We start from the raw sequence: 13,356 nt of genomic DNA, 5'->3' as shown, positions 1-13,356 counted from the left end.
TTCTTTCTCACACAGCCCTGTGAAGTCTTACCCTACGTGGTATTTTGCCAATCATCTCTATTCCATGTGCTTGGCTGAAATCGTACCTTTCATCTCTGACTTGATGGGCTGTGTCTATATGTACACTCCTCACTCTATCACTAGATTCCTTTTTCCAGATAAAATTTTGTTCTGAACCACTGTCTGTCCTCTGCCTATGCAGATCCCAGGCACCTCCACGTACTATCATGCTCTCTAGAAATGCAAAGCCACCTTAACGTCCCCATGATTCCCACTCAGGGGAGCACACTCAGTGCACATAGGCCTTCATCAAAGCATAAGACAGAGTCTCATGTGCTGGACTAAATCGTCGCCTGAGGCTCAGCGGCAGCAGACTGGAGGGAGCACCAAATGGGAAGGCAGGCGACCTGGCTCCCCTCCCCACGATACTCCTACGCACTGTGTGACTGTGGGGCTTCATGTTTTTCATGGGCAAAATGACTTAGTTAAAGCTGATGAACTTTAAAGAAGTTAAATCCTTAAAACTATCTTTAGGCAGGTAACACACTGTAATTCATCAGCAAACTTTTGCAATGGCCCCCAACAATAAAATAGCCAACTTACTGAGTACGACCTATGTGCTAACACATATATTGCCTCACCAAATTCTCACGGAATTCTAAGGAGTTGTTAGTATCCCCATTTTACAGACAAGGAAACTGAAATTCATAGAGGTGAAATGTTTTGTCCAGATAATAAGATGTGCAGGTGCAATTCAGGGGGAGAATGCATGGCTGGACTTGGTCCCTGTGCTCCCCTTTTGTCCCTGTGCTCCCCAGGCCTGTCTGATAGCAAAGCCCGTACCCACCATTGAACAGTTACCTCCTTTTTAGATTGGATTAGGCTGAAATAACTTAAACACCAGACCCAGCCAGGAAGTGGAGCTCCCTATTCCCAGGACCAAAGAAGGTCACCCCAAGGGCATTTTGGCTGAATAAGAGCCGGAGAAAACTGGCACTCCCTCCAGAAAACCCAGAACTGGCCGTGTTGGGGTAAATGACTAACTCAGAGCTGGAATGTGTCTTTGAAGTCACCCAGTGAAACCTGTCACAGCCATCAGATGCTCAAGCACCTAGCAAGGTAGCCTGATGGGGAGGAGAGCCCTTGACTGAAGTTCAGGACACATGGGTTCCAGCCCAGCTCTATCACAGCCTCGATGTAGGCTCTTGGGCAACTCTTATTCTCTCCAGACTTCAATCCTTGTCAGAAGGCAGATGAGCCCCAATGGTGAGGAGCAGGCATATGTGTGTTTAGAAGCTCCTATGTGTTAAGGAGTGCCTACATTCTAAGCTACTTGAAGGCAGGGACTGTGTGTGTTTTCTATTCATAACCCTATTTCCAGTGCCTTGTGCATAGTAGAGGCTCAGTAAGTATTGGCTGAATGGACGCATCAATTATATTAACAACTTTACCTTGTGACCTGCTATTAGGAAAAGGCATTACTTCTTTTTTTATTGAGGTACAATTCATATAACACGAAGTAAAGTGAACAGTTTGGTGGTGTTTAGTACATTCATATATTGTGCAACCACCAACCCTATGTCATTCTATAACATTCGCATCGTCCCATTAGCAGCTACATCCCATTCTCTCCTCCCCTCATTTTCTGGCAATCATCAATCTGCTTCCTGTTTCTATGAATTTAAATTATTATTATTAGGTATTATTAGATACATAAATAAACAAACTCCTATGCACCCGGCACATTATGAGGCATTTCCCATGCATTCTCTGAGGACTCTTCCATCTCAGACATTCTGCTGTCTTCTGGCACAGAGAGTCAACTACACAAAATGTGGTTTCCCCATCAATGAGCCCAAAAGGGAGGGAATTTCCTTTAGGTGGAGAAGGGGGCACTGAGTCTCTTTTCTCTGCTACTGACTGCCTTTGCGCCTTGGCTCCTCTTGCTGCCACCTAGAACAGAGCTGTGGCTGTCCTTCCACAGCTCTCAGATCCAGGAGCAAAGGCCAGCACTGGTGACTGAGATCCACCAATCAGCAGGCCCAGGAGAGAAAGCTGTAAGAAGATGTAAGAGAGGAAAGCAGGTCAGGACAGATGGGTCCACCCAGAAGCCCAGAAAGGATGAGTCAGCCCTCTTGGCCCTTTCTTGGTCTCATGTCCCTTTTATGAACAGTAGACGGGCACAAAAGGTAAGCGAGGAGCCAAGGTCAGGCCCAGGGGGCAATGGAGGAAGACTAGCAGGATTCAAAGTTTGTGGGGAGGGATGGGCACAGTGGCTCACACCTGTAATCCCAGCACTTTGGGAGGCCAAGGCGGGCGGACCACGAGGTCAGGATTTCAAGATCAGCCTGACCAGAATGGTGAAACCCCATCTCTACTAAAAATACAAAAATTAGCTGGGCATGGTGGCTTATGCTTGTAGTCCCAGCTGCTCGGGAGGCTGAGGCAGAAGAATTGCTTGAACCAGGGAGGCAGAGGTTGCAGTGAGCCGAGATCGCGCCACTGCACTCAAGCCTGGGTGTCAGAGCAAGATTCTGTCTCAAAAAAAAAAAGTATGTTGGGAAGCAGCTAGTGCAGGCTTCAGACTGAGAGCTGCCGATGTAGGAGACAGTGCCCTGGGGGGAGGAGGCGGCCTGCGAGAGGGGAAGGAGGCTAGCAGCCTCAGAACGTGCGGCAGTGCCATGCCAGGAAGCAGATGAAGCATGGCTACCCAAGACGGGAATACACGATTTCCTGGCCCAAGTCATCTTCCAGGACCATCTGCCATGACCCCTATGGCAACCTGCTAAGAACTGTCCTCAGCATCCCTCCCCACAGGACAGTGAATCACCATGACCAATTTCTTCTGCCCCCTACAACTAAGCAGCAGTTCAAATAGGTTGCCTCACTCAGGAGAGACGATCCAGCCAGTTTCTGCCTCCAAATGTGAAATAGCCAGGGCATCCTTGAGCTGGGGCAGAGTTGGGGCCAAAGCTTCTCCATGTGTCATGGGATATGAGCTCATCCTCATTATGTTGGGTGGGGTCTGGACAGTTACCCAGACCTGTCATGTGGAAATGGAGCTTATGAGGTCATTCACGCAGGCAGTGAGAGAATTTCCCCCATATACAGTCTCCCAAATGGGGCAACCTCAGGGCAGAATACGGGGCTTCTGAGCCCTAGAATGTTGAGGTTTCCCCAACCCCTCCCTTGCATACACACACATACACAAACACTCCTTCAGCTTCATCCACTGCCCTCTTTCCCACACCCTAGCTTTGCTCAGCGGTCAAAGGCTCACACATACCATCTTCTCCTTAAGGCTCTCATTATGCCGTGAGTCAGCGGGCGGGAGGCAGATCTGGCAGATACTGAGCCCCTGCTAACCCATAAGACCGGTGTGACTTCCTTGATCTGAGTCTGCTGCCCTAGACTGACTGTCACGGGCTGAGAAGAGGCAGATTCCCCCCAGATGAGGTCAGCAGCAGAGCACAAGGGCATCAGTGCCCATGTGAGGATGCTTGATTAGTTATTCAAGGCAGAGTGGGTTGTGCTTTCTCTGCCCCAGAAAAGGGCACAGTCTCTGTTCTATGGGAAAAAGAATGTAAGGTCCCTGAGTGGGCTCAGGGAACAGAGAGGTCATGAGGAGAGGATAGCATTGTAGAAATCAAGGGTCCCTTGTGAGTCCTCCATCTTTTTTTCAGACATGATCTAGGAACATGACAAAATCAGTGCTTTAAATAGATTTACTTGGGGCTAAGAGAAAGGTGCCTGTCAGGAAAACTATGGGGAATCAGCACACTTCTCAAAATTAGCCCTGCTGAGTATTGTCTTTATAATTCCTTCTTTTTTTGATTAGATTGTAAAAAAGAGAGTTTAAATGAATGATGTCCATAAAATAAACTATTAACCAACCATGAAAAAGAAAGGGAAGAAATAAATCAGTTTTGTTTTTACACACACACACAGACACACACATATAAACACTGATCAACACTAAAATGTTTAATAGTCATTTTCAGGTGGAAAATTCACTACTCTACAATGAATACTTGTAGAGCACGTATTATATGCAGTGGTTTTGATGGGTTATAGGGGCACAGTGAAAGATACCAGGTATACCCTGCTCTTATCTTACTTTCCAGTGGGAGAGACAGACAATAAAGAAGTGAACAAATGCAAATAAAATAACTCTAGACAGTTACAGGTGAAATGAAGTACCAATCCTTCAGATACGATACACAGAGAAGGATCTCTGACAGGCCCCAACATTGACACTGAAGCTGAAAGGCATAAAAGAGCCAGAGACCTGGGGAGGGGCCTGTGGGCAGAAGGAGAGCAGGTGCCAAGCCCCCAGGTGGGGAGCTCTGGGCTCATCTCAGGAACTGAAGACCCTCCGCGAGGTAGTAATACATCTCTCAGGAAGACACTGACATGAATTGAGGCCCCAGAGAAAGGCAGAAGCCAGGTATCCAGGGCCTTTTAAACCACGGCTGTGAGTTTGGATGTTATTTCAAGTGTGCTGGCTCAATGTTGGCACTGGGGAGAGATGTGCTGAAATACCCACTCTGAAAGATTTCTTAAGCTATTTCTAGAGCATGGTTTAGAACAGTCAATGTACAACTTGATTCTGATCTTTATATCTTCATGAATTTTAAAAAGTACTTAAGAAAGTGGTTTGATTTGTCATTATAAAAAGCAATACTTATTTTTATATTGTGTATATTCAATCCTGTTTCCTTGCCTAGAGTGGGCCATGCTTAGGAGTTCTTATGATCATGGCATTCCCGAGAACTTCTCTAACTGCAGCATCGGGCATGAAGGCTGGGCAGCAAGTGGCACCAGCAGAAGTCTCCTAGAAGTCTCTTCTACTTGACTCTACTTGGCCTGAAGTCAGACTTCCCCCACCAAAGACAGAGTTTATTTCCACACAGAATAAAATTTAAAATACGTTTTGAGAGAGATGGGCTCGTGGCCCAAGAGAATGCCCCAGAAATACCACCCTTTCATGGGAAGTGACCCTTTCTATCTTCAAAGCACATAACCCAGCCTGGACATCCCCGAAAGACACATAACTTTCCATTTCATGAAGTTGAAAGTTAATCTCTAATAATGAGAACAAACTCATTTTGAAAGTAGAAAAATTGAGATTCAGAGCAGAAGTTTGGCTGAGGTCACAAAACAGTATGATGCCTCCCTCATCTTCCCTGCGCCCAGGTCAGAAAAGCATCACAGGAATAGTTGGGCTCCCAGAGCCATCTGGCCAGGCAGGAGCTATGTGTCCCTGGGAATGGGGCCCTGAAGGGTTGCTGCTTCAGATGCCTGTGGTGAGTCAGGAAGGGGCTAGAGGAAGTTGACCAACTAGAGTGGTGAAACCTGTCCATCACCTTCAACCTGGAGGGAGGCCAGGCTGGGGAATGATATAAAGAGTGCCTTAACTCCTGCTCAGCTCAGCACTCCACCAGAGCCTCTGCCTCAGCCTTACTGTGAGTCTGGTAAGTGTTGGATGGTAGAACCAGGGCTGGGACTTGGGACCTCCAACAGCATACGATGGGGTTGGGGTGGGCAGCCTGGGTGGGGGTGGGCATTGCTCTGGGGCTGGTTTCAACTGGACTTTCCTTCTAGGGGCACTCGGGTCACTGTACTGAGAGAAAAGTGCTTTGGCACAGAAATGCAGAACAGAGAGAAACCATCCTATGTCCTGTCTTTTCTTGTGACCATATTTTTGGATTTGTGTGTGAGAGAGAAGGAAGGAAGGGAGAAGGGGAATAGCAGTCAATTTCTTTCCTAAACCTCTTGGGTTTAGACTGACCATCATTTTGCCTTCTTTATGGAGGCAAGGGGTTCAGGGAAAACCTTCTACCTTTTTTGGGGGAGGCTATGCTGCACAGAGGGGACTGCAGAATAGGGAAAACTTTCTATTTGGAGAAACCTAGGCAGATCAGGGGCAGAAAGACCCAACTTAGAAGTATAAGACTTGGAAGAACAAGCGCCAACTCTCAGCAACGTTCCAGCTCCCCTCAGCCCCATCCCAGACACCAGGACTCCAGCTAAACCTCAGAAGGTCAGGAGAGAAAGAAGCCCTGGGGTTGAACAGGCCAACCTGCTGGCTTTGCAGAGGAGAAATCCAAGGCCTAGGAGACTAAGTGACTCGCCCAGAAACACACAGCACTCAGTGGGAGATGCAGGCCCAGAATAGGTCACGTGGCTCCAGTCTGGAGCTCATGTCATGATGTCTCAGACCCTCTCTGGCACAGCCTATTGGCTTTCTGGACTTGGTGTCCTCTAAGAGAACATTTATCCCCTAACGCCTTACTTCTCACTGTGACATAATCCCAGAACGTATCTCTGCTACTTGGTCAGTGGAGTGATGAGGGTGGGCACAAGGATTAGACAAGAGCAGACAGTGAGATGGCAGCCAGCACCCTTGCAGAATAGCCCTGCAGACAGATCTCCCTGTTGGCTCTCACCTGGGAACAAGGAGGCTCCTAGGAGGACATTTCCCTGCCCCTCCCCATTTCCACCCTTCACTCTTTGATGCTTTGGGGGAATGATAGTCCAGAGGTGGTAGGATAGTAAGTACCCTGCTCAAGGGAAGACGGGATGCTAAGAAACCAAACCAGGTACTTCTGCAGATTTCCAAGGTTTCATCTACTTCCTTTGCCTTCAGTCTGTGCATCAGACCCCTGTCTTTCAGGTTGACAGCAGCTTCTAAGATGTCCCAACAACACACACTGCCAGTGACCCTCCCCCCTGCCCTCAGTCAGGAGCTCCTCGACACTGTTCCTCCTCCAGTCAATACCCAGCAGGAGCAAAGGAAGCAGCCAGCTCCACTGCCTCCCCCGTGCCAGGAGGTGCCTGTCGAGCTCCCAGTGGAGGGCCCATCAAAGCATGAGGAAAAACACATGACTATTGTAAAGGGAGCGCCTGAGCAAGAATGTGAGCAGCAGCAGCAACCACAGGAGCAGAAACTGCAGCAACAGCACTGGGAGCAGGATGAGGAACATCAGAAAGCAGAAAACCCTGAGCAACAGCTTAAGCAGGAGAAAGCACAAAGGGGGAAGCAGCAGCTACAGGGTCAGCTGGAAGAAGAGAAGAAGCTCTTGGACCAGCAACCAGATCAAGAACTAGCCAAGAGAGATGAGCAACTGGGAACAAAGAAAGAGCAATTGTTAGAGTTCCCAGAGCAGCAGGAGGGGCAGCTGAAACGCCTGGAGCAGCAAGAGGGGCACCTGGAGCTCCCAGAGCAGCAGGAGGGGCAGCTGAAGCACCTGGAGCAGCAGGAGGGGCAGCTGAAGCACCTGGAGCAGCAGGAGGGGCAGGTGAAGCACCTGGAACAGGAGGAGAAGCAGTCTGAGCTCCCAGAGCAGCAGAGGGGGCAGCTGAAGTACCTGGAGCAGCAGGAGGGGCAGCTGAAGCACCTGGAACAGCAGGAGAAGCAGTCTGAGCTCCCAGAGCAGCAGAGGGGGCAGCCGAAGTACCTGGAGCAGCAGGAGGGGCAGCTGAAGCACCTGGAAGAGCAGAAAGGGCAGCTGAAGCATCTGGAGCACCAGGAGGGGCAGCTGGAGCTCCCAGAGCAGGTGGGGCAGCCAAAGCACCTGGAACAGCTGGAGAAGCAACTAGAGCACCCGGAGCAGCAGGAGGGGCAGCTGAAGCAGCTGGAGGAGCAGGAGGGGCAGGTGAAGCACCTGGAGCAGCAGGAGGAGCAGTTGAAGCATCTGGAGCAGCAGGAGGGACAGCCAAAGCACCTGGAACAGCTGGAGAAGCAACTAGAACACCTGGAGCAGCAGGAGGGGCAGCTAAAGCATCTGGAGCAGCGCGAGGGACAGCTGGAGCTCCCAGAGCAGCAGGTGGGGCAGTCAAAGCACCTGGAGAAGGAGGAGAAGCAGCTGGAACACCCAGAGCAGCAAGAGGGGCAGCTGAAGCACCTGGGGAAGCAGGAGGCACAGCTGGAGCTCCCAGAGCAGGTGGGGCAGCCAAAGCACCTGGAGCAGCAGGAGAAGCAACTAGAGCACCCAGAGCAGCAGGAGGGGCAGCTAAAACCTCAGGAGCAGCAGGAGGGGCAGCTGAAGGGCCTGGAACAGCAGGAGAGACAGCTGGAGCAGCCCGTGTTTGCCCCAGCTCCAGGCCAGGTCCAAGACATCCAACAAGCCCTGCCCCCAAAGGGAGAAGTGTTGCTTCCTGTAGAGCAGCAACAGCAGAAGCAGGAGGTGCAGTGGCAACATAAGTAACCACCTGCGGTGTCCAGAGGCCCTCAGATCGTCTCATACAAGAGAAGAGAGAGCCATGATCCCAATTATTTCGGGTCCCCTAGGTGTCCCGTCTCATCTGTGAACTTGACTCTGTCCCTCCACATGTCTCTTTAATGGGGTAAGGGTGAGGGAGAGAGGGAATTATTGTCCAGTGCCACCCTTAATGAGCCCAATCCCAACCTCGGGTGAGCAGAGCCTCTACTTGAGGGACTACTGTTACGATAGGAATCCCTACTTCCCCAGTATTGAAGCTGAATCAGTGAGTGTGTACAATGATACATAATAAATCCTGGAAGTCTTGGGATCCTGTATTCTCTTTAGCTTTTTCTTCTCTCTCACCACATAAAAACCTGTGTATGGGTCAATGACTGCAAGAGACTCCTATGGCCCTTTCTCAAAGGAGGACAGACATCTTAATCTTTTTTTTAAATTTTGGTCCCCAAACCACTCAATAGATCCAACAGTTCCCGAAAAAGAAATGAAACCCTAATCAAACAAAAACAAAAACAACTTCACTTATGCACTTGAAAACAACACTTGCCAGTCATGAAATGGAGATGTGTGGTTCCGGTTGTATCCCAATCCAACACCCCACCCAACCCCTGGCAGAGCCCACCTTCTGCTCCCGACTCAGCTCCTCTCAGGAGGGGAACTGAGAAGATACTAGGAAAGCTTGGAGGCTCCATCTAGGTTCTGGTCTCTTCCCTGGAAACATTTCCAGGCTCTTCTGCCTGGGGTTTCTCTCATGATTTCCAAAAGTCTTATGGTCTGCTGCTTAGCTGAGGAAGACTTTAGAAAAGCGATAGAAATAGAATTGGGCAAGGTGGGGAGAGGAGGTGTTCCAGATTGTCTCTGAGGGAAAGTGACAGCATTATTAAAGGAAGTAAACATCAGGCCAGTGCAGTCGTGGAAGCCAAAACTACTGACCAAGCTGGAGAAATACAGACCCAGCCACTGCAGATGTCACCCTCCTGTTACCTGGCTCCCTGACATCTCCATAGTCTTCATTGCCATCAATCATATCAGGACCAGGGTTTCTCCTTTCCTGGGAAAAGCACTGCCTTTAATTTTTCAAATTGCTCACTTTTAATTATTTAACCACCACATTTTAGGCAGGCTGTCTCAAGCTTTTCAAAGCTATTTTACTGCAGCACAAGGATATATCAGACTTCCCTACTGAGGTGTCCAGATCTGCACAGCACAGCACTTGACATTCCTTCCTCCCCACCCAACCCCAGCAACACTCGCCGTGTTTCCTCCTTAGGTGTTCTCTCTTTAAGGTAAGAAAACCGCCACTGCCATCTGTGCATTCACAATTATTCCTCATTCTTCCTCATCTTCCCTACCCACCCCCATCAAGGATCAAGTCCTCGCTATCTCCACCAACACCTTCTGAGCTCTGCCTGAAGTCATTTCTTACTTGAATTGTTGCAACAGCCTTCCAGCTAGTCTCTCTTGCTCTCTACGTCCACACACCCTGCAATCCACTCATCACCCAGAGGACAGGGTGTTCTACTTAAAATTCTGTTCTAACCACAACCCTCCTTAGGTCAGCACTTGACAGTGGTTCTCATGACACACCATGAGAAGGCAGGCTCAAGTCCTCCTAACAGCAGGACTTGGGTAGGACTGGGAAGGGAGACTGGGGACAGAAGGCACAGTAATCAGAAGCACCCAGTGTATGTGCAAATTTTCTTGTCGATGTTTAAAAAATAGACTTTCTCAGGACAGTTTTAGATGTGTAGAAAAGTTAAGAAAATACTAGAGTTCTCATATCATCCACACACAGTTTCCCCCATTATTAATATTTTACATGAGTAGGGTACATTTCCTACAAATTATTGCAACTCGATATGATATTATTAGCTGAAGTTCTTGGTTTATTCAGACGTCCTTAGTGTCGCCTAATAACCTTTTGCTGTTTCAATATCCTGTCCAGCATATCACATTGCAAGTGCTTGTCTTGTCTCCTGAGGCTTCTCCCTTGACAGAGTCCGTTCCTCAGACATTTTTTGTTTTTGTTGTTTTTGGTGATCTTGACAGTTGTGAGGGGTGCTGGTCAAATATTTTGTAGGATATCCCTCAATTTGTATTATATTTGTCTGATGTTTTTCTCATGATTAGATGGGGTGTGGGTTTTTAGGAGGAAGATCGCAGAGGAAGACTGTGGTCACTGACCATCTTCACTGTGGTCTTCAATGAATAAGTGTCATTCATTCTCACCACGTCATACAAAGTATACGTATATCAGACATAACTCATCACAGTTGCTATTAAACTCAATCGCTTAGCTGAGACAATGTGTGTCAGTTTCACCACTGTAAAGTTACTCTCCTCACCCTCCCCCCACGCCCCCTTCTATACTGTACTCTGGAAGAAGTCGCTATGCAAAGCTCACCACTAAAAAGTGGAGTGTAAAGCTTCCCATCATTGAGGATGGAGAATCTACATAAGTTCACAAATTATTTGGAATTTTCAGTACAGATTTGTTCCCACCCCATTTATTTATATCAATATGGACTCATGACTCATTATTTTTTACTTTGGGCTACAGCCCAATAGTACTTTATTTATTCAAATTGTTCCAGCTTTGGCCGTTGTGAGCTCTTTCATTGGCTCCTGTGTTCTTTAAAATATATTTCCACCAATGTGGGTTTTTTTAAATTTTATTTTTATGTATGCATTTATGTTCGGTTTGTTTTGTTTTTGCATATTCCTTACTTTCTGACACTACAAGATACTCCAGGCTCATCTTGTATATTTCCTGCCCCAGTCCTAGAATTAACAATTTCTTCAAGGACTCCTGTTTCATTTTATTGGAGAATGGTATTAGAAACTAAGAACTGGGAACTGGGTATGGCCATTACTACTGGGGTATCATTTCCCTTAGGCCCTCTTAACTGGCAAAGGAAGTATATATGTGTACACTAACGTGTATGGGTGGGCATGTATGTGTGTTTTCTGGTAACGATCTATATCTATATTAAGCTAAACAGAGTTCATACTAACGTCTCCAACTATAATTTATTACCACATGGATCACTCTACTGTCCTCTCATTTCTTATCTGAAAATCCTCACTCCAGCTACGAGAAACCTGGCCCCCAATTGTCATCTATTTTCTTAACTATTCATTTTCAGCATTCAGAAGTGACTGTACTGTTTTACTTTCCTACCAGCAATGAGTTCCTCCTGTTGTCTTTCATTTTCACCAGCATTTGGTGTTAGCTTTTATAATTTTAACCATATTAATAGGTGTGTGGTGATATCTCATTGTTTCAGTTTGCAATTGTCTTATGCATGATGCTAAGCATATACTCATAGGCTTATTTGCCATCTTCATATCTTCTTTTATGAGTTGTTCAGATCTTTTGCCCATTTTTTAACTAGGTTTTTTTTTTGTTCTGTTGAGTTTCTAAAATTATTTTCTATATTGGGATTATCATATATGTGTTTGGCAAATATTTTCTCCTAGTCTGAGGCTTGTCTTTTCATTCTGTTAACAATGTCTTTTGCAAAGCACTAGTTTATAACTTTAATGAAGTCCAACTTACCAATTTTTTTTCAGGAATCACACTTTGGTATTATATCTAAAAACTCATCAACAATTCCAAGGCTGCTTAGATTTTCTCCCATGTTATCCCTTAGAACTTTTAATTTTATATCCTTCATTTAGGAGGACTATGATACAACGAATTGATAGGTCTCAAGCCATTATTTTGTATATAGATATCCCATTGTTTCAAGACAGGACACCCCCTTTTGCCCCCATTCAATCTGCCTGGCACCAAGTGTGAAAAAACATTCTTCCAACTCATGCTTTTTACAATGGAAAAAGTAAGATCCAGGTGAACGATCAGCTTCCCCACCATCTTGGGTTCCCTGGCAGGAGACCTGTCCCTGCTTCAGCCCCACTGGAAACATCATAAATGCCTGAAGGGAGACATATCCCTGAGGACAGCCAGAAACAAAGTAGGGGGTAGAACTACCATCCCCAGGCCTGAAAATTCTGTACTGTAACTCTGCCAAAGGAGATGCCAAGTCAGACTGGCTGTTCAGCAGCATTGCACTGAGAGGTATATTCCACAGGTCCTCAGGTAACTGATTCCCATGTGTCGGAAAGGTTGTTTCTAGAGTGCTTTTACATTTAAATTGGGCTTCTTCTAGGCAACATATGTTGGATATTGGTTTTAATCTATCCTTATAATCACTGTCATTTTATTGGTGTATTTAGACCATTCACATTTGAAGTGATTTGTGATATAAATGGATTATTATCTACCATGTTTAAAGCTGTTTTATAGTCATCGTACTTTTGCTTTTTCCATCTTTTTCTGCTTTCTCTAGTTTTAATTGATATTTTATTATTTTTATTTTATCTTCTCTGTTGGCATATGATTATATGTTTACTTTTATATATTTATTTTATAAAATATATTAAAATATATATCTACAATATACAATATTATTATATATTACTATATATAATAGAGTATATATTACTATATATAATTTATTCATAATTATAAATATGTATATTATATTATATATTCTAATATATTTATTAAATATATTTTATATATATTACATATTATGTTTATAATTATTATTTTATAACATAATATATTTATAATATAAATATATGTTTATAATATATATTATTTATTATATATAATATATTGATAAACATAATAATTAATATATAGTAATATATATTATTTTATTATAAATAATAGATTATATTATTATATAATATAATATATCATATATAAATATATTAATTTGTTATATATATTTATTATATATTTATATATTATATAGATGTTTACTTTTAAAAATTAGTGATTTCCCTGGAGTTTAAAATATACATTTACAATAAATCTAGGTCCTCTTTGAAGTAAAACTATACTGCATAACAGGTAGTGCAGATAACTCATAACAGTATTCTCAATTCTTCCTGCTGTAATTCATATCATGTATCCATTTTCTATAATTATCCAACACATTAATATATTCTCACTTTGAATACCTACTAGATCAATTAAGAATAAGAAAAAATAAGCATGTTATTTTATCTTTTTTGAATCTCCCTCTTATTTTATATAGGTCCACATTTCTGACTTATG

General features: G+C 45.0%; 1 protein-coding gene across 1 annotated transcript; it reads left to right on the top strand.

Moving 5' to 3' along the window:
- The first annotated feature begins 5,314 nt into the window (after window positions 1-5,314).
- IVL (involucrin) lies at window positions 5,315-8,210 on the top strand. The gene is made up of 2 exons (XM_012462760.2): window positions 5,315-5,474; window positions 6,677-8,210. The coding sequence occupies exon 2, from the start codon at window positions 6,696-6,698 to the stop codon at window positions 8,208-8,210; it is 1,515 nt and encodes a 504-aa protein (XP_012318183.2). The 5' UTR covers window positions 5,315-5,474; window positions 6,677-6,695.
- The last annotated feature ends 5,146 nt before the right edge of the window (window positions 8,211-13,356 follow it).

The sequence above is a fragment of the Aotus nancymaae genome, unplaced genomic scaffold (assembly GCF_030222135.1).
Source record: "Aotus nancymaae isolate 86718 unplaced genomic scaffold, 86718_ANA_hifiasm-v0.15.2.pri h1tg000108l, whole genome shotgun sequence".
In the NCBI taxonomy this organism is placed as follows: Eukaryota; Metazoa; Chordata; class Mammalia; order Primates; family Aotidae; genus Aotus; species Aotus nancymaae.
This window is presented reverse-complemented; position numbering and strand designations above follow the sequence as displayed.

Bases quoted from the DNA above. Each gene is read 5' to 3' on its own strand.
- IVL (XM_012462760.2), top strand. From the start codon at position 6,696: ATGTCCCAACAACACACACTGCCAGTGACCCTCCCCCCTGCCCTCAGT.